The following is a 22037-nucleotide window of genomic DNA, read 5'->3' on the forward strand; positions in this document are numbered from 1 at the left end:
ATATTTCACTTTAAGGTGTTTAAATATTTAGCAAAGAAAAAACATAAAATTTCAAGTTTTCTTAAAAAAATCAACTTTTTATTAACCATAATTTTCCCCAAGGCAACAGTATCAAAATGTGCATATAAAAGTCTAAAGTTTATTAGTAGTACTAGTGGAAAATATATATACAATAAAACCTCTTTAAACCATCAAAGTTGTGATACATAGGATTTTCCTAATCAAGAATCAAAGCCTGTATTAATTTTGACATGGCATCTGACTTATATGCCTAATGCCACTGCATAAAGCAGAAATGTTCTCACATCTCTGTTCCTTGTGCTTTTTTTCAACACATGAAAGTCTTTAATAGATGTCTGAATTAAAGCCAAATAGTACAGTACTTCAGATTCTTCAGCAGTCCCTTCATATTTATACCACTGTGATGCCATCAGTCTTGTAAGCGTACTTGAACTACAAAAAGAGAGAAAGACATATAAGAATTTGGATTTTTTCCCAAAATTAAATTTTTTTTAAAAAGATAATTTTTTCCTGTTAACCCACATCTTTAGTCATAAATTATTTGACTTAGAAAAATCAGAACTTGCTAATAAATCATTAGAAGACCTTGGCTATTCCACATATTCCTGTTGTCATTTTTTTCTGAAAAATTCTATTTAAGTATAGAATGCCAGAAAAGTACCCAAATTCTAAGGATACATATCCCAAAGGTTTGAAAGTATGTGGAATTTAAATTACACAATGTCAACAAGAAACTTGTTTTTAAACCTTAGAGACATCTAGTTTTAGTATTAACTTAAACTATATACACCTTTTAACGTATTTCTAAGCCATGAACGTTTTTTTCCTGAAATATATAATGAATGCCTATTCAGAGTTGAGTGTATTTTTCTAAGAGTAACTGGCATCACATGAACATTAGTTTTATTTAAGTTTGAAAATGTTTTTAACTGTTCCATTCTGGGTCCTAGGAAGTTTTGTGTAATAACTGCAGATAGTGTGCAATTATAAAGATGGCGGGTTTCAAGTATTTTTATCATGGAATTAGCAGAGAGCATTTGTTCTTTTAGTTTGCTCATGTTGTAGTTATGAGCTTATTGGGAAAATCAGAAGCAATAAATAGCCATACAAGAAAGGAAGTATTTTTGGGACACATCTAGTAACCAGGGCTTTCCACCGTGGATTACTGTAAAACCTAAATTTCTTACTCATTAGTGCTGACAGCTAAATGGCTGAGTGCCTTGGGGAAAATGCTAGTTTTACATATTCCTAATATGATATATTACCTGTAGAAGACTTTGCCCTTTGATTGACTATCAACCTCCCACCTTATTTGAAAAGTTATTTAAAGCAAAAGGAAACTCATCAATATAGCTTTTCCAATCCATTCCTAATGAAATAAGCCATCTTTCCCTAAGCAGTTGGGTCTTAAATTCAGTCTAGTAAGCACAGGGTACAAAAATTTGTCAAACTTTTTGAATGGTATTTAGGACTCTAGGAATCGTAACATCTCTGTGTCTCAGACAATTTGGACTGTTCTAATGAAGACAATATGGCCGCATAATTTCAGTTTGAAAGCCTTTTTTGGGCTGTTTCAAACAGTGGTTTGTGACAAACACATCTTTTTGGTAAGTTCTATTACATCAGTACTAAAGTACTTATTTCTGTTTTTTTAATGTGGTATTTATGTCAAAGCATTTATGTTGACTTCTCAACTATCACTGTCAAAGTGATTTCTTATTTGCTGAGTGGAAAGAAGCAAAACCCAGAAGACATTCTATCCATTTTACAGATAGCAGTAAGTTCAAAAAAAGTGTTATATATCTATGTGCCAGTAGTTTATTTAATCCTCATAATAACCCCATGAGGCAGGTACCATTATTACCAATTTAGATAAGGACTCTCAGAGAAGTTAAAAAATGCCCAAGATAACAGCTAAGAAATGAAGCCCTGACTTTAACCAGTCTGGGTTTTGCAAAGCCCATGTGGTTCATGGTGCCTTGGTTCAGTTCATTATAATTCTGTGAGAAGTTTCGGTATCAAGCCAACATGTGAAAAAAGGGACAGATGTAAAGATTAGATTAAGCAAATGAGGATAGAAGACATTTAAATTATCTGTTGATTAATAAAACCTTGACAGAGTTCCTTTTTACAAACCACTAACTTGATAGACATTTTATTTTACTTGCTTGAACTGTAAATCAGATTGCAATAGGAGGAGATACAGCCCACTTGACAGGATTGAGATGACAAAGCTAAGTGTATCCATGATTGGTCCCGGGGCAAGATCACACAGAGAATTAGCGGTATTAGAAAGAAACAAGTTCATCATAGGCCTTAATTTCTGTTAGTTATCAAGTATATTTGATGGTTTAACATGGTGTTCAATGTTCTCATATTCTCTGAAGTTTGTTTTCCAGTTGTGAGGCAGTAATACTGTGAGGTTCGAAGGGAAACAACATCCATACGTTACAGATGGAGCATAGGCTTATACTGGGAGTTGTGCAAGCACTAGTTCCAGAGAAGGTTCATGTAATTTCTGTTTAAAATGTGCACACTTTATCCACCACAGAAAGCATCCCTTTGTCTCCCAATTTATCGCATTAGACACTTTGTAGGTTCCTTTGTTCTTTTACATAATTCGAAGGATAACCTAAGGAATGAAATGGAAACCCATCTAACCCTTGTCAGACGCAAATTCACCATTAGTACTTGTAGCATATACACCACTGCAATTAGGTTGGTTTGATGTTTATTCTTTAAAGCACATGATCAGCACAAATAAAGTGTTAAACTTTTATTGTTTGTACCCTCAAAAAAGGAATAACTTGCTACAGAAGCGACTCCTGTAAGTTTTAGATAATTAGACCCTTGCTTAAATTTCATAGGACTTGAAAAATACCAAGTATTATGTAGACATCCATAACTTGGCTTTAAAACACCATTTTTGAAGGGTAGTTAAAAATATAAATGTGCAGATCTTCTGGCTAAGAAACGAATTCTGGGAATTTGTCTTTAGAAATACTCAAAGGGTCCAGCCATTATCTATGTTCATTGCAAAATCCAAGTAGCCAACAACAGGTGAACAGTTAAATAAAATCTGAACATCTATTCAAGAAAATACTATGGAAAAGTCCATGTAGCTACCAAAAAAAAAAAAAAAATTGAAATGACATGGCATAAAATGTTGCAGATTGGGGAAATACCACAAGTGGGGGATGAAAAATATTATTTCTATGATGGTGCCAAAAATTGCCTGGAAAAATAAGTACCAAATTAACAGTAGCCAGTGTTCTCAGAGGCAGGGGAAGGGGTCAGATACAGAGAACTTTATTTTTCTAGACTTCAGTCTTTAGACTTTTATACTGAGCATTATTACTTTGTAACTAGTGGATTTATTTTTAGCAAATACAAATACTCTATCACTGATAACCAAACTGCATGTATGTTTCATGGGCAGTCTTACGTTTCTGAATAAAAGGATTGCAATGTGGGTAAAAATTTTGTTGATCATACTGCATCTAGAAGGAAATATTCCAAAATAATAAATGCTTGTAATAGAGTGGTAGTATCATATACTTTTCCTTCACTGTTCCTAACTATATGTAAATAATATTAATTTCATAAGAAAAATTTAGAATATGCTTTGTGGAAGAGAACCCCTATTAGAAAGATTACTAATACCTGGAAATAAACTAAAAACAGAAAGGAGTGAGTCAAATAGAAGAGAAAAATTTACAAAAAGAAAAAACTGACTAGAAGAATATGCCATATTTCTAAATTGAGTCAACATTATAGAAACTCCACTTTTTAAGTTAATATGTAAAAATATAAATCATAATTAAAATTCTGATAAAATTTTAATGGAAAACAAAACTGATTTTATGTTTACATGGAAGAATAATTCTCCAAAATAACCAATAATTTTTTTTTTAAAGAACAATGGATAGGGAGTATTCTTTCTTTTACATGATTTGTCAATATATACTCAAAAGTTAACATAGACCTGAACAGATGAACAGTGAACAATGAAACAGAATTACAAGTGCACAACCAGAAACAGAAATTTAATGTATGGTGAAAGTGACTTTTCAAATTGAAAATGATCCACTAATAAATTAATAGTGAACTATTTTGACTATGTATTTTTTTCATTTTTTTAAAGTTAATTTTTAAACATAATCTCTACATTTGGGGGCTCAAACCCATGACCCCAAGATCAAGAATCATATGCTCCTCCAACTGAACTAGCCAGGCACCCTGGATGCATTTTTTTTTAAGTTAAATTCTAACTCTAAGCCATAAAAATACGTTCCAAATAGATTAAAGATAAAATGTTAATTATGAAACTGTAAAAGTACTGAGAGGAAATATGAAGGAAGATATTTACTAACTTCAGCTTGGGAAACTTTTCCCAATTTTAACAGGAATGTTAGTGGTTTGGAATTAAAAAGTAAACTGCACATCAAAAGACATCATAAATTTAAAAGAGAAACTCCAAAGAAAATTTGCGCATGTTTAAAAGAAAATGGATTAGTATTCTATCAAAAGCTTGTATATATATTTAGCAGAGCTAAATACATATAAAGAGATGTAAAAACTAAAAACGAAAGGTGTGCTAATGGAACACTAATGGCAAGGAAAATAGAAGAAGCTATGAAATACCATTTTTCACCTAACAAATTGACAAATATTGAAAAGATTGTTGATTCTTTGTGGAAGACAATTTGACAATGTCAATGTTTTTTTTTTAATGCGCATATTCTTTTATCCAGTAATTCAAATTCTATATACCAGGAAGATAACCTATGGAAATACTTTTGCAAATGTATAAAAATGTATAATTGATGCAGCATCATTTGCCATAATAAAAGACTATAATTCATTCATACTATGTAAGAATATGAGGCCAATAAAAGAATGATCTGTGTCTACTGATGTGGGAAGATAATCACCATATTGTGTGACAGGTACTGCCAGTAAGTCCCTTCCTTCCATTCTAAGTTAAACCTATGTATGTTCTACTATTCTCATCTTACATTTGAGGACACTGTATCTCAAGTATTCAAGTTGCCTAGGTGACCTAAATTAAATTAACAAGAGCTTCAAACCCTGGCAGGATAAATCCAGGACACATGTTGGGAAGATTGGCTAAACTGTTAAGAAAAATATGTGAGCATTTTTGTCATTTAGAAAGCAATAGCATCGATGTTTTGGTGTTATTCTCTTGATGCAGACTGATTTAAATGAAAAGGAATAAATTACCTTATTAAAATTATTTGGCCACAAGAGGGCATCAGATATTCTTTTCCAACTTCAAAGCAGAAGGCTGCATTTGAAATCTCCCTTTTCCATGAAAAGCATTAGTGGTTATACTGTTTTTTTTTTTTTTAAGTGGCTGTTGTTTAAATCACTGCTTTTCCTATGGATCTATATGTAGAATTGTCATTAGTAATGGGGAATTCTAACTCAGAATGTACACAAAATTTCTTTATTAGAATTATTTTTCTGAACAAAAGTAATGTTCATTTTTGAAAAAAAGTAACAGCACAGAAAGATCATTAATCACCTATAATCACCCCAGCAGACATAACCACAGTTAATATTTTAGTAGATGGGGATGTTTAAAAGAGGGAACTTTTACTTTACATACTCCTATACTGTTGTATTAAGAAATATGTTCGTTTTATGGTTACACAATGTGATATTTTGAAATACTTTTTTATGTCGATTTTCTAAACAATTTTTAATTTTCTCTCTAAATATATGTTTTAATTTATTGTTTAAATTTTTATTTTAAATTCTAGTTAATTAACATATTCTACAACATTATTTTTAGTAGTTTCATATTATGGACAGGTTAATCATGTACCAGAACTGCTAAGTGAATTCACACAGAAATGTATAGATGATAAATTTTTGAGTTAAATTAATAAGCCAGTGTGATCAACCATTTCACTAAATTCAATAGGAAAAAAACTGGGTTTTCATCTTATAAATCATCCACCAAACACTTCTTCTAAAGAAGTGAAATAGGGGCATCTGGGTGGCTCAGTGGGTTAAGAATCTGACTTCAGCCCAGGTCACGATCTTGCAGTTTGTGAGTTTGAGCCCCACGTTTGGTTCTGTGCTGACAGCTCAGAGCCTTGAGCCTGCTCTGAATTCTGTCTCCCTCTCTCTTTCTGCCTCTCCCCTGCTCTTGCTCTCTCTCTCTCTTAAAAATAAACATTAAAAATTTTAAAAGAAGTGAAACAAAATTTACTGATTAAAAATGAAATTTTTGAAACTCTAAGATTAGTGGAACATGAAAAATGTGAAATTGTTTTGTCATCTGAGTTATTACTAAGTGAAATCTATTTCATGTTTCCCAGTGATAAGACAGACTATATTTAAAATCTGATATGGATAGCTAATAAGTTCCTTTGGAAAATAATTTTGAAGATACCATTTGTGATGCTTGATACTGTGAAATCTGGGAAGGAAGACACAAAAAGTTAAAATACAGGACCTGACAGGCATTTGGCATGCAGGTTTACAGTAAAATCCCTCTCCCCAGACACAATTAGGAGTGCCAATAAGAAAAAGTTTTAAGTGGAAAACCATTAAAAGTGATATATCTCTTAAAAAATTTTAAATGCTTAAAATGTACCAATATACTTTCTGTCACCAAATCATGTAGTTAAGAATTTTTCTTAGAATATGGGTCTACTGCTAAGAATTATGTTTTCTTTTTCCCATAACCTACATCCATATTGATCCTCATTAAAGCCTAGGTTTTTTACAGTCAAATGAAACCAACATATTTTGAAGCAGAATCATTTCCTTACATATGTTGTCTTTGCCACATCTAGTATAGCTGCTATGTACAATTTACTTAAATTTTGTAATCAGCAACATAACAAGCATGCATGGGCATGGTACCAAACAACGTGCACGCCAGTCATAACCCCCATGGGACCATCACTCCATCTGGGAGAAGAGTGCAGCTGTCAATGCTCAGCGTGCCCTGGGCATCAGTGGCCACATTTATGCACAGAAAGCACTGGTTAGGCCAGAGTCTGCTCTTTTCCACTGGCCTTGCTGGCTGGTGTTGGTGGGAGCAGTGAGAGATGAGACAGCCACACATTGCAAATTCCCATTTTCTTTCTTTCAAATGGTTCTCAAGGGGCCCAGACTGCCAAGAACTGGAGGTTCTTAGAAAAATACTAGATCGGGAGTCAGGTGACCTGGAGTTTGTTCCTCATTATGTGGCCTGGGGAGATGAAAACCTTTCTGGATCTTTATTTTTTTCCTGAAATGATATTGAACTAGATAATGTAGCCCATGGGTATTTTAGGTTTTTTGTCTTTTTACAAAACTTAAACTGCCATGTCAATTTTCTTAACTATATCACAAATTTGTTGCCCATAATTACAAAAAGGTTTAAATCAAACTTATAAACATGCTCATAAAAGCCCTGTTGGCTACTATACAATGTATCTTTACTCTGTCCTGGGTGTAGAACAAAGTATTTTTTAGTTGGCAGAGCAGAGATGATAATACATGTGATTATTTAATTTTACTTTGTGCTGTTGTTCCTGTGAACACATAGTTAAGTCCCCTTCTTGTTAGTAGATGAAAATACTACTGGAGGCTGAATGTCAAAGGACTGTGATTTTCCAACAGGTTGCAAACCAGTCATTGGTATCTTCTATATCCCACTCTCCTTAGAATTGCAAGGTCATTCATTCTACTGTTCCCTACGAAGGTTCTAGCTGTTGACAGTTCTGGGACTATGTGAGAGGGAAAGAGTCCTACTTAGTAACATTAAAAGAGCACAGTGAGGGTAGCCAACATTCAATTTGGGAGAGTGTGTGATAACTGACCTAACACGTGACATACACATCTCTTCTTTTCAAGTGCAAGAGAACTCATTTTCTTCATTACTTTAGTTTGTGCTGATTCCATTAAAATGCTGTGAGCCAAAACACCAGCAACTAGAAACCAAAGATAAATTCAGAAAAAACACACTGTGATGGGAGTACATGAAGCAATGGCTTGATGTGAACACAGAGCTCCTGCAATTTGATCATCAACCAAGGTTACTGAATCTGGGTAAAGATGTCCCATCTTTGAAAGGTCTGACATCTGCTTAAGTTTCCATGCGAACATGGAAAGACACGGGACCTTCAGCTTCCTCTGAGGGTACAATTTCAAGAAGGGAGAAGGCAGATTGCACCAGGAGGATGGTTTGGGAAGGGTTTGGATTACACGATCAGGAAAGGGTTAAAACCATAATCAGAGTGAAAGAGAAAGGGTAGCCTAGCCAAAAAAAAAAAAAAAAGTTCATTTCACACCACAAAGGACTAATTTTTATTAATATTTAAGAGCTTCTCCAAATTAGCAAAATCAGTACAAAAGAAAACTGAGCAAAGCATATGAGCACTGTTCTCAAAAGTACAAAGGGCTTTTAAACACGGGAAAAGATATTCAAGTGAATAAACAGAAATACAATTTTAAAGAGAGAATTGTCTTCTCAGAAATTGGGAAAGATCAAAAAGTTGGGTAAGAGTATGGGTGAGGATTTGGGGGAAGCTAAGCACTCTCATCCACTGCAAGACAAAGTGCTGTAAGAAGGTATGTTAATAATAGCTATCAGAATATTCTTGACTCAGCACCTCTTCTGGACATTTACCTTAAGGATTTAGTTATACATATGCAAAATAATGTATATACAAATATACTGCTTGTACTTTTACTCATTATATTAGAAAGATGGGACCAATTTAAATGGCCCTCAATTGGAGACTGGTTAAATAAAGTTATGGTATATCACTATGACACAATATATAGTTTTAAGACAAATACGGTTGTTTTAGGTGGGTAGATACATAAAAGATAAAAATGTATAGAATAATATGAAAAGATTTGCTAAACTGGAAACTGTATAAAACTTTATTTAAAAAAAAAACAAAACATGTATATGCAAGTGTAAGCATAGAATAAGTGTGGTAGTTGGAGGGCCCGATGTGAAAGTCTAAAATCAGGCCAGAGTATAAACTTCAAGTTAGAGGTTGTCCTGGAAAGCTTTTGAGCAAAAGAAATGAACCTAAGTGCTTTAAGACAATTAACCTAGAAGCAGAGTTTTAATCAACTTTTGTCTAGATCATAGAGGTGACTGTAGAGCAATGGCCATCTATTTGCTTCCATAATCAGGTGGATTCTTTTTTTCTTTCTACAGTGGTCCATCACCTCTTCATATATTCCATATATTCCTGAGGTTAAAAACTATTTCTCCAGAAAAAGTTTCATCTTGTCAGCAAGATTCGTAAGGAAAGACAAATCATAACCATTCCATCAACTACTTTTCCAGTTGACAAGCAGATATGAGGTTAACAGCATATGTAGTCACTCCAGTTTTGAAATCAAGATCACACATACTCTCTTGGTTTAGGAATGAGGGAGACAGACAACCATGAAATAGCTGTTGGCATAGTTATTTAGGTGCTGATATTTTTTTTAACATTTTATTCATCTGTGAGAAACATAAGACAGAGTATGAGCAGGGTGGAGGCAGAGAGAGAGGTAGACACAGAATCAGAAGCAGGCTCCAGGCTCTGAGCTGTCAGCACAGAGCCCAACACGGGTCTCGAACCCATGAACCGTGAGATCATGAACCAAGCCGAAGTCCTATGCTTAACCAACTGAGCCACCCAGGTGCCCTTGTGTGCTGATATTTTTATTACACTGCTAAAAAGTAAGCAAAGAAGCTCTCTGGGCATGTGTTCCACACCAACTTTCACTATTTTATTAGTTCTTCATCATAATTTCCAGTCATCATTACTGACATGGGTTGAACTGTGTGCCTCAAAACTCCTAGGTAGTAGTCCTAATCCCCAGTACCTCAGAATGTGACCCTATTTGGAAATAGGGTCCTTGAAGTTAGTTTGTTAAAATTAGGTCATCAGTGTGGGTCTTAACTCAGCGTGACTGGTATCCTTATATAAAAAAAGGAAAGTTATGACACAGAAACAGATACCCATAGAGGAACAGCCACCTACAGATCAAGGAAAGCGGCCTGTGCAGATCCTCCCTGACAGCAATCTGAAGGGACCGATCTTGCCAACACCTAAATCTCATACTTCTAGCCTCCAGGATGGGAGACAATAAATTTGTCTAACCCACCCAGTTTGTGGCACTTTGTTATGGCAGCCCTAACAAACTAATACAATTATACATAGAAATTAATTATAAGTGACTAGTCATTTCAGAAAACTAATCATTTAAAAAGACTTGAAAACAATTGACATTCTATGTTTGTTTGAAATTAAAATCTTCTAAGAAATGGTGTTCCAGCCATCTAAGTAGATTGCCCTGGATTCTGAAACCAAGATAAATTAGTATATCACAATTAGGCAATGATATTTAAGTATGTAAGTTTCTTGGCCTCTCTGAAGGTGTACTCAAATATTTCTGGAAGTTTGTGAAGCCCGAGAAAAAAACATACTACCATTAATGACTTGCCTGGAAACCAGTCATCTGCAAGGAATTTCATTTATTACCAAAATAACCCTGGAGAGAAAACAGTCACTAACTTGACTCCAGACTATTCAGAATCTGAGGAAGGTTTTACAGGTTTACTTGTAAAATGCTTCTCCACTTCTCCAGGTTTTTATAATAATTAGGTTTGTTTTAGTGTTTGCTCCTATTCAATCAGGTCACGCCATTCTGTATTTGTCCAAGTTAACTTTTTAAGCAATGTCACACTTTTTCCTCTCACCACACATACTCACACTTTTTCTCCGGATACAGTCTTTTTGGAAGAGATCAGGGCAGTTGTCTTGCAGAACATAGGACATATACCAAGTCAATGCAAACTTGCCCCTAGTGTTTATGTAGTTTCCTTTCTAAAAATTCACTCAGCATTTACTGAGTAATATGCAAGTCAGAGTTAGGCACTGAGCATGATGAGGTGAGCAAATCAGCTTCAAACTTGTAAAAGGGCATATTAAGCATGTTCAACAAATGGAATGGAAAAGACTTTGTGCCCTCAAAGACCTGTGCTGGCAGTGTTGAGAGCTCAGATGCACCCCCAATTTATAAGTAAGGAACAGGGGTACATATCAGGAAAAATGACTCAATTGACACTAGCAGGACAGGTAAACGAGGGGCTGTTCTCTGGTTGAAGAAATCGCATACCCACAAAGATCCAAAACCAAGGCCCCTCAGCTACTGAGCATGTCTACTGCGTGAAGGTGCATCTGCAGCTATGGAGGTAACAAACCGTAGGGAAATGGAATGGACCTTGCAAGATCTTCTACATTAGGTTAAGATGACCTGGTTTTTAATTGGACCATATTTACATTTGAAGACAACCAATCCACCAAGATTTAGTTAGTGGATTAAGGGACAAGGTCTTAGGGGAAGATAGTCCAGATCATGATGGCTTCTGGTACTTTGCTGGGGACTGACATTGGTTTTTACCTCTAATTTCCTACATCTTCTCCCACCTTTCTCATTCCCCCATTAGAGTTAGAATTTTCACAGCTCAGCAGTGAAATGAGAAGCAAACTAACCACGGATTTGTCCTGAAATTTATTTCTTGGTCCTTTGATTAACTCCAGAAATTTTTTTTCCTGCAGTTACACTTCAGGGCAACAGCGCTTCCCCCTCCACCCCCTTCCCCACCATGGTTATCAAATCTAGAAAAATCATTTAAGCAACAACACATTCACATTTGATTTTGATTTCAGAAATGGCAAGAAAAACTGAGCTTCAGTTCCTAGCACTGGCTTTTTCATCTTTTGTTACCTTTACTGCATTTAGAAAATTACATTTGATTATGCCTTAGACTTAAAAGTAGACCGTTTTTACTTAAAAACAAGTTACTTTAGGGGCGTGGGTGGCTCAGTCAGTAAAGCGTCCAACTCTTAATCCTGGCTCAGGTCATAATCTCACGGTCCATGAGTCCAGAGTTGGGCTCCGTGCCGTGAGTGAAACCCTACTTGGAATTCTCTCTTCACCTGCCCTGCCTTTACTCTGCTTGTGCACAACACGCACTCTCTCTCTCTCTCTCAAAATAAATAAATAAACTTAAAAAAAATTATATTCAATTTTATCTCAAATTTCAAGAATTTCATCAGTTTTGCCATTTGGTACTTAATTAGCCAGAAATGTGATCTGGCTAATTAAGATTAAAATATGAGGGGTGCCTGGGTGGCTCAGTCGGTTGAGCATCCAACTTTGGCTCAGGTCATGATCTCACAGTTCATGAGTTCAAGCCCTGTATCGGGCTCTGTGCTGACAGCTCAGAGAGGCACTGGAGTCTGCTTCAGATTCTGTGTCTCCCTCTCTCTCTCTCTGCCCCTCCCCCACTTGTTCTGGGTCTCTTTCTCTCAAAAATAAATAAAAATATTAAAAAATTTTTAAAAAGATTAAAGCATGGACTAGATTAAAGGCATTAAATTATACTCAGTAGTTTCACTTAGTATATTTTATTGAAATCTTGATTCTTTGAAAATCTGTGAATCCCTATCAGCATCCCAGCTATGAGGGACAAATGCAAAGAATTTTCATTATTCTATCAGTTCTCTCTTTAGAACCATCCAGCATCCCCTGTGACGGATTTGTATCCCCATTTGAAACAGCGAGAAACTGAAGCTAAGTAAAGCATATAGTAATGAGCAGAAGTTTATGTCTGACTACAAGGCCTATTTTATAATCTTTTTATCTTTATCTTTTAATCTTTTAATCTAGGAGCAGACAATTTCACATTAATATAAACCAGTGGTTCTCAACTAAACCAATTTTGCCCCCCATCCCAGTGGATATGTGGCAAAGTTTGGAGACATTTTTGATTGTCACATCTCGGGAAAGAAGAAAGAATGCGACTGGCGTCTAGTGCGTAGAGGCCAGGGATGCTGCTCGACATACTACAGCGCACAGACTGTTCCTCCCAACAAAGGATCATCCAGTCCAAATGCTACAAGTGGGAAGATCGAAAAACCCTGCACTAAACAAAACATTCCTAAGTGTCTTCATTCTGTTTCCTGTAGTCACTGTTTAGAATCAATGAACCATAACTAGCTGTGTATGTACTTAATGCTACTCTTGGAGTATTCAAATTTGAGTTCATGCTCCAAACTGTGAACTGATCACAAACTCTGTGGAGGCTTCAACCCCAAATATTACATTGTGCTATATGCTGTCATGTAAATGCACAGAGTGGGGAAAGAGAAGTATGTTTGACATGTTTTCATGAAGTGTGATAGTCTGATCTTTATTCTGTTCAATAAAGGATGCAAGGAGGGGAGGAGAAAAGGAAACCCTGAGGAATAGCATTGTTGAGGTTTTATAAAGTAGACATTTCTCAAGAGGCACAATGAAGCCACACGAGGCAGAAAACTGCTTTCTTCATTTTATTTCAAAAGTACACAAGGTCACAAAACTAGAGCAAGTTTTTGTTTTTTTAAAAACAAATTTTGTTCTTACAAATTTCAAAATCTGCACCATTGGATACTTAAGCCAGAAACTTTAAATACAAAATCACTTTTGAAACTGACACTTATCAATTCTCTACTTGCATATGTGAAGTGTCAAAATATTTTTTATCAGTAGTACAGGTGTATTTATCACAAAAGTTCACAGTTAGGAATGAGAGTAAGTGAATAAATTGTGGTTCTCTTAACACTTCCCATTGAATAAATTAGCAGAAAACAGAGTTCTCTGATTGGAGCTTTTGGTGTTCGTGACCAAAGCCAAATCCAACGGACATCATCACACTTTTAAAATTACAAAATAAGGTATTTTTTAAACTTGATTTTAAATAATTTTAAATAATAATTTTAGTAACTTTAATGAGATTAGATGAAGCAAAATATTTGCTGATATCTATAAGATAAACAGAACCACAATTCACAAATTTATTATTTTTCCCTACTTCTGTAACACTGTAGAATTTGTGCTCAGTTATAGACCTTTTTTAGTGTCAAAACAGGCAAATGAATAAAAAATCCAACTGCAGAATGTGTTGCCTCTATTCCAAGTCCAAAGGCATTTGAAATATTAAAACTTGCCCAGAACATTTATACTACTAAACACATGGCTATTATAAAGATATATGTACATATATATATATATAATGTCACAAGCCACTAAAAAGTTAAAATTGTGCCAACATTTTCTACAACTACTCCTTACATCAAAGCATTAACCACATAAATTTTTTTTTTCTGTTCACACTGGAATAAGGCATCTGACAGCCCTAAACACTGTGGAAATTGAAGAGATTAGAAAAAAAAACTTTAAACATTCATAGAACTTCAAATTTACATGCCACACGCACACAAAAAGACAAAACAGTTATTTTAAGAAGTCATACATTATAGAATTTGATATCCAACTTCATGCAGCAAGTTCTTTTTATATTTAATCACGTTTACTTGCCCCTTCACTTGCTCCAAACTTCCAGAACTCAATCTTAAAAATTATTTTTAACAAAAGTCAACTATTTCTTCATATCCGTAATCTAACTGCATTTCTTCATTTAACCCCCCCAGACATACTCAGGCTCTGTTTCCATTGTAACAACTCCATGGTAGATAGCCCAAATTTAAAGGAAGTTATTCGCCTGGAATAACTGGTCAGTGTCTTCAGTAAGAAATTGTGGGGGTTCTCTAACGGGAATACTGCTAAGATTGCCAAAAAGAAAAAGAAAACCGGTAAACTACATATTTAAAGCACAGAACTCATACTCTACACTTTCGTTTCTTTTCAAATGATTCAAATGAAACTGAAAAAGATTGTGTCCGGTCTTTCAAGGGTACAGTAGAATCAACCTGTTTGTCTTCACAGATGCAGTGCCCATCTTGACGGACACTGGCTTTCTGATGGAAACGCACGAATTACAGTTTTTGGCTGAACTGCTTGGTGATTACCAATAGTAAAGAACAAATACCCGATCTCTAGTTCAACTGAATTATCACTGAGAATTATCTGGGAAGTTATCAGTGCCATCCGACTTTTGGATTAGACTGAAATTTACAATGAGAGCAGCTGGAGAACTAAGTCTCAAACTGAATTCTGTCCTTGAAATTTAATCACACCCGGCAAGTCTTTTCATTTTCAGGTCACGCAACTGATGTTTTTACAAGCTCCATTCTCAGGTTGTAGGTGGTATGGACTTATAGCCAAATCCTACACTAGAAAGTCTTACATGTCCACCTATTATGGTAATTCCTACTTAGACTGACTGACACTGTATGAAAACTGGTAACAGGAAGGACCAGATTTTTATTAATTGAACTTTGTGATCTGTTATTTATTCTTATACTATCTTATAAGTTTTATCATATAAAACAGGCCAGACATCTGGCATTCAAAAATAGCTACTGTTATAAAACCATAAACACAAAGAGTGTTGGGGGTGTTGAAGTTTTAAAATCTTTATGAATAACACAGTTAAGCTGCACCCAAAAAGAATAGAGAAGAGGAGGCAAGATTCAAAGTATGAAAAGAGAAACGTGTCACAGTGATGTGTTTTTTAGGAACAGTACCTTCACCTCTAAGCACCTTTCAGGTGATAGCTAGCTCATAGGCACCAGAAATTCATAATAAAAATTAAATTACCCAAAGGCACAGATGAAAATGTTAACACAAGTATAAAAGCAATATTATGTAGGGTTAAAAACCTACCTAAAAAAAATGCTTCCAAATATATAAAACTATACACTAATCAATTACACAGACATTCAGCTTAAGTTCACCATTAATTATAAAGTATACACCGTATTCTGCCTAATCTCAAATTCATACCAACATTAATTTATAATGTAGCATTTACCACCACAGCACCCAAAGAGATCTACAGAAACCAACTCCCTACCAAAATCTAGGGAAAAGGTTTTAGAGCTAGTGAAATATTTATTGCAAACCTTATTTACTATAAAAGAAAACTGTTGGCTCATTTGACTATATCCACACTCCCTCACAATCTTAAGGGAAATACAAGAAATTCACTTTCTTCTACTACCACAGTATTTAACACATTTGGCAGTTAAGAGTATACCTTTTACTCCTTTTCCTTTCATTTCTTGCTTTTTATTTTCTTAAGAATAAATCACTTTCACAAAACTAAGGCTCATTCTTTTCAAAGCTCACCTTCATTTTCTGCAACTACACAGACATGTTGGCCATACAAGAGCAGCTATGCACCCTCCCAAGTCTGAAATACAGAATTGATGGAGGACACTTACTAGCTTAAAATTATTTCATCTTCTGAGTCTAGAAAGAAATTCTCCGGGGACTAAATTCAAGTGGGTAAATTTAGGATTACATGTTTCTAGAACACATAATATGCAATACCAACCACAAAGCTCACCCCCCCACACCCCCACCAAAAACAACCACACTGAACCAACCAGGTAAAAACTGCTTTTAAATTTGGAACCCATAATTAGGGAATTTCAAACTGTTAATACATGAGCCATAATTTTTGTTAGAAAAATATCTTGTCCAGGGCTAGTATTTAGTTGGAACTGCAAAATATTCCATCCTGTTTCTGGCTGGTCATTGTTCTGAAGACCATCATAGGCCTCAAGGCCTTCGGATTACTCCTCAACAAAACCCATACTCACTATTGCACCCCTAACTAGTGTCATTGCTGTATGTAGCTGACAGCAAATTTTCTAAACAAATCAGAGAGATGCTCCGTTATTTTAGCATATAAAAGAGCTTACTGCATCCCTGTTGCCTATAGCAGTCTATCAACTAAATAGTTAAATCATTTCATAGACAAGGTTTATGAATGATTCTGAAGTAAAAGTAGCAATTTCTAGAATACTGTACTGTTTTCTATGTTATTAGAAGGATTTCAAACTCATATTTAAATGACTTTTCTAAGAAGCTATAAAAAGAACAAACATAAATGTATCATAAATATTTCTGCCATGAATGTTTCTTTATCAACTTGGAGGGAACTATCTGATCACAAATTGAGAAAAGCAATCTAAAAATAATGGTAGAAAAAAGTAAGTACCACTTTCAGATGATTCAAGTATCAACTCAGAGTGCATGTAAGTTCACCAATTTCTTCACCTATGATTTCATATTCAAAGTGCTATATTTTAAGTATTAATATTTAGAAATCTTATCAAATCAATCTCCTAAAGGAAATTTTTTTTCAGATGGTGAATGTCTTTAGTGACTTCAATGCCTTTACTATTTCAATAACCAAACATAACTTTTATTATTTTTTTTTCCCCAAACAAAACTTTTTAAAGTATAACTCTCAGTTTCCAGTTAACTTCTTTTTGATCTATTTTGAGGCTGGTAGCAGAATTTAAAACGGAACTGGCTTCCCTATCTGAAGAGAAGGAAAGAGAGATGGAAAGCCTGGATGAAAGCACAGAGGCTCTATACTATAGACCCATCCTTGCTCTGTGCTGGAATCATCACAGGCACCGCTCCCATCCTACTTAGATTAGGGGCCGCTACCTTGGCAGGTGGGAGAGTCGGACTCTGAGGAGTGCGTTCAAAGTCTTCACTTGGTACTTGGTTATACTGAGTCTTGGAATATCCTTCCATGTTGGAAGGAGACATGGATCCCAGGGACGAGTGATTGCTGCCGATGTAGCTCCTGGCAGTGGATGTGCGGCTCTTTGGAGGAGGCACGTCTTCCCTAGAAAGCAAAGATCCCAACACAAGGTCAAAGAACAAGTTTCTAAAAACCTACAGTTATATAAGCTGTGAAAAATGGACAGGAGTGAGAAAAGATCCTCTAAGTATCAGGTATATAAAACTGTGTGTGACACAAGTAAAGCAAGCACAGTAAGGTACAATGTCATGAACTGTGTATTTGTCCAAAATCTATCATTTACAGAGTGTGTATCTCCACACAAAAATGTAATTTTTACAAAAATGTATGCTTCTATAATGTTGTCTTATAAGGAACAAACCTCAAATATCTTCATACTCTACTATCACTGATTAAGATAGTCTAGTTAGAGTCAGGCAACACATTGTAGTTGATAAAGCACTAACACTCACAGATGTATTTCCACCGAAAAAAAAAAGGAAAGAAGGAAAGAAAGAAAAAAAAACCTTTTTGTTATGAAAGTTACTTATCTAAGACCTTAGCTGAAAATTTAGCAGATTTAAATTTGCAAAAGCTGAGCATTTAGGCATAAGAATTTTCACACCAAACACTGACAAAGAACATATATGAGTACCTCTGGTGCAGTTTAAAAATACAAGTGCCCAAGGGCACCCGGGTGGCTCAGTTGGTTAAGCATCAGACTCTTGATTTCAGCTCAGGTCATGATCTCATGGTTGTGGGATCAAGCTGGGTGTGGATGCAGAGACAGAAAGAAAGACAGAAAGGAAGGAAGTCAGGGAGGGAGGGGGGAAAGGAAGAAAAAGAAAAAAAGAAAAAGAAGAATTCAAGTGCCCAGACCCCATGCTAGACCTATCAAAATGTCAATTTATTTCCTGGATGTTATTTAGGTCATGTTATCATTTTTTAAAAAAGTTCTATAACACAATATGCACTTCTAGTTAAGATCTACTGGCTTAGAATGTTAAAAAATAAAATATCACATTATCAACAGTACTATAAACTACCTATGTCACTTGATACTATCAGGTCTTTCTTTTCAAACCTTACTATCTGCTTTTTTTTTTTTTTTTAAATTTATTTTTGAGAGACAGAGAGAGATAGAGGGCAAGCAGAGAGAGGGAGACACAGAATCTGACGCACGTTCCAGGCTCTGAGCTGTCAGTACAGAGCCCAACGTGGGACTCAAACTCACGGACCGCGAGATCATGACCTGAGCCGAAGTCGGACGCTTAACCGACTGAGCCACCCAGGCGCCCCTCATTTTTTTTTTTTTTTTTTTTTTAAATTTCATGCCTGCACTTACTGGGAGAAGGTAGGCAGTCTAGAGATAAGTATTTTGCAGAGGCCCTTACAATAGGATTCAATATTGGGGCAGAAGGCAGGGTACAATGGAGGTTGGTGGATTCTGCACCCTCGAAATTGAAAGTAAAAGCCCTCAAATGCATTGAGGGGAAGAGCTACAGCTTTTACCCAGTTCTTAAAGTGGTAAATGCTTCAGATGGTTAAGAGAACTCATGCTTTGGAAACCAAATCAATTTAGTTTATATCACTGAAGTCTTATGTCACTTAATTACCTGATATCATGATGAACTTCCTTTTCATATTTTTCTTCTCTGCGCTTTTTACGACAGCAAAAGACGATAAAGCCAATGAGCACGAGAGCAAGCAAAATCCCTACAACAGCTCCTGCAATTGTCCCAGCTCTGTTTGAAGCTGGAACAAGATGTTAATAAGAAAATAATTAATAGTAACAAAAACCTATATCTAGTCATGTTGAAGGTAAGGATACACACTGACAGAGTTCATAGTATACTTTAAGAGACAAATTAATTAGTTTTGGTCCAGTGGGAAAATCCACTGAAAGAACTTTTTTCTGAAATGTACAATCTATTTCAAGCATAAAAATTATAAAACTAAAAGATTTTAATATTCACAGCTATCTTGGCAGGCATATAAGAATATTCTAAATAGCTTGTGTTTATAATGGCGAAACATGGTCCGAGAGTCGATTTGACAACTCTTAGCTTCTTAATGTCATTACAATAATGAAGATCTTATTAATATTGTATTTTTTTTCCTTTCCATGACTTAGAATAGCTAATCACTGAGCCACAGGGTGCTTTGCTAAAAGTTGGCATCCCCTTGCCGTTAATACACACTTGCTGACTGAACCAAAGGAAGCTGTATAAAGCCCATGGAAACAAACATCATCACAACAGACAGAAAGAAGGTACTTACGAGGAACGACATCCAAGCGCAGCAGGCACTGATCAGAGCCTACTCTGTTTGTGACCGTACAGCTGTATGTCCCAGAGTACTCAGTGGTGGCATTTTTTACAGATATAACAGGTGAAGTCATTTCTAGGAGGAAAAAAAGGGTGTGTGTGTGTGGCAAAACCCACTTTTACAATACTGTATTGCTAAATTTTTAGTAAAGGCAAGCCCTTATGAAGCTTGACAACCCAGGTAAAAGTGAGACAAGCTGAGGGGCGCCTGGGTGGCTCAGTTGGTTAAGCATCCGACTTCAGCTCAGGTCATGATCTCGCAGTCCGTGAGTTCGAGCCCGACGTCGGACTCTGTGCTGACAGCTCAGAGCTTGGAACCTGTTTCAGATTCTGTGTCTCCCTCTCTCTCTGACCCTCCCCGGTTCATGCTCTCTGTCTCAAAAATAAATAAACATTAAAAAATTTTTTTTTCTTAAATAAAAATTAAAAAAAAGTGAGACAAGCTAAACCTGGAAACAGAATAAATTGCCAGGGAGACATCTGCAGGTCTCCAGAATGCAAACACAGTTGACTCTTGGACAAGGGGGTGGGAGTTAAGCATTCTGATCCACTGCACAGTTGAAGAACAGGGTATAACTTTGACTCCTCCAAAATGTAACTATAATTAGCCTACTCTTGACTCTGGAAGCCTTACAGTAACAGTCAATTAACACATGTTTTCTAGGTTATGTGTATTATATACCATATTCTTACAAAAGCTAAAAAGAATATGTTACTAAGAAAATCATAAGGAAAATACATTTACAGTATTCTACTGTAAAAAATCCACATACAAATGGACCCGCACAGTTCAAACCTGTGTTGTTCAAGGACCAACTGTAATTGTCCCTCCAGTTCATTTGTATCACCAGTGACAGTAACCACAACTGCCTTAGCCAGGTAAGGTCTCAGCTGAGGCAGAGCCACAACAATTATAAAAAATATTGGGGCATCTGCTGGACTCAGCTGGCAGAGCATGCAACTCTTGATCTCAGGGTGCTGAGTTCAAGTTGGTTAAGCATCCAACTCTTGATTTTGGTTCAGGTCGTGATCTCACAGTTCATGGGATCGAGCCCCATGTAGGGCTCTGCACTGACAGTGTGGATCCTGCTTGGGATTCTCTCCCTCTCTCCCACTGTCTCCCTCTCTGCCCTTTCCCTGGCTCGTTTTCTCTCTCTCTCTCTCTCTCTCTCTCTCTCTCTCAAAATAAATAAATGTGTGTGTGTGTGTGTGTGTGTATGAAACAAAATATTATAATATCCTAAGCAGTGAAATCACTATAAAAATATTTTCATTAACATTATATGACACTAAGTTGTCATTATAAAACACTGAATAATTCTCATGGAATCCAGAAAAGGGAAGGTATTTTGGAATTTGAAAATATGTATACATACACACACACCCCTAACCAGACTTAAGTACAAATCAAAGGCACATAGTACAACTGCAAAATCACCAGTACCTGCTAACAATGAGGCGGGCAGTTTCTGTGAGTTGGACAATTTTTGCCATTGGTATTGTAATGGAAGTGAACCTTCTTTTGGTTCACATTTTAGTTTAAAGTCACTTCCAATTTCTTCTGATCCATCAACATAACATCTTGTACCTGAAGGCTTAACTGAGAAAAGAAATGTAACTTCATGTAAGAGAACAGAATTTATGTTTACAAGGATTAAACACACAGCGTGTCGCATAACCACAGACTCATAATCATGTGGTCCTGAGTCCAGAGTTGATGGGACTGAAAGACTGTAATAGGTTATCAACACCAGTTTACTCAGCTTTATCCAAAACACAGTAGGCAAGAATGAGCTCAGGCATCCCGGGTGGTAGCTCTGTGCACCCCCCTTTCCAAAGGGCACATCTGAAAAAAGAAAGGACGGTGGTACGAACAGTACCCACTTCAGACTCAAGGAAGCTTCTGCCTCCCTCCACTCCTTACCTATTCTTCTGAACTGTGTGACAGGTAGTTAGCCCTCTGGCAGAATCCACCACATCATATCTCTCAGTGCTGCTACCTCACCAATCGACGGATTTATAATAAACAATGCTGATAATAGGGATACATCTGTTTACCAAAGCCAGGACCAATTAACACTGCATTTACATTAACCCCAAACTATCCAGAGTGCAGTGTTATTAAAAGGTAAACCTGACGTTATATTCCAAGTCTCTCT

The 22037-nt window shown here is 35.9% G+C and overlaps 1 protein-coding gene across 4 annotated transcripts in view; it reads right to left on the reverse strand.

Moving 5' to 3' along the window:
- Positions 1-56: 56 nt before the first annotated feature.
- CXADR (CXADR Ig-like cell adhesion molecule) overlaps positions 57-22037 on the reverse strand; it is a 56101-nt gene continuing 34120 nt past the window's right edge. For 3 of the 4 annotated variants that reach the window (XM_027077513.2, XM_027077511.2, XM_053221831.1), the window contains exons 4-7: positions 21323-21478; positions 19832-19954; positions 19168-19306; positions 15268-17656 (exon numbers count right to left, since the gene is read on the reverse strand). In XM_027077513.2, coding sequence (XP_026933314.1) covers positions 17392-17656; positions 19168-19306; positions 19832-19954; positions 21323-21478 — 683 coding nt within the window. In that variant the 3' untranslated portion in view covers positions 15268-17391. Of the gene's footprint in view, positions 454-15267; positions 17657-19167; positions 19307-19831; positions 19955-21322; positions 21479-22037 lie in introns of those variants that run through there. The other variant, XM_053221830.1, reaches the window with a different exon arrangement.

Source organism: Acinonyx jubatus, chromosome C2 (assembly GCF_027475565.1).
Source record: "Acinonyx jubatus isolate Ajub_Pintada_27869175 chromosome C2, VMU_Ajub_asm_v1.0, whole genome shotgun sequence".
Classification (NCBI taxonomy): domain Eukaryota; kingdom Metazoa; phylum Chordata; class Mammalia; order Carnivora; family Felidae; genus Acinonyx; species Acinonyx jubatus.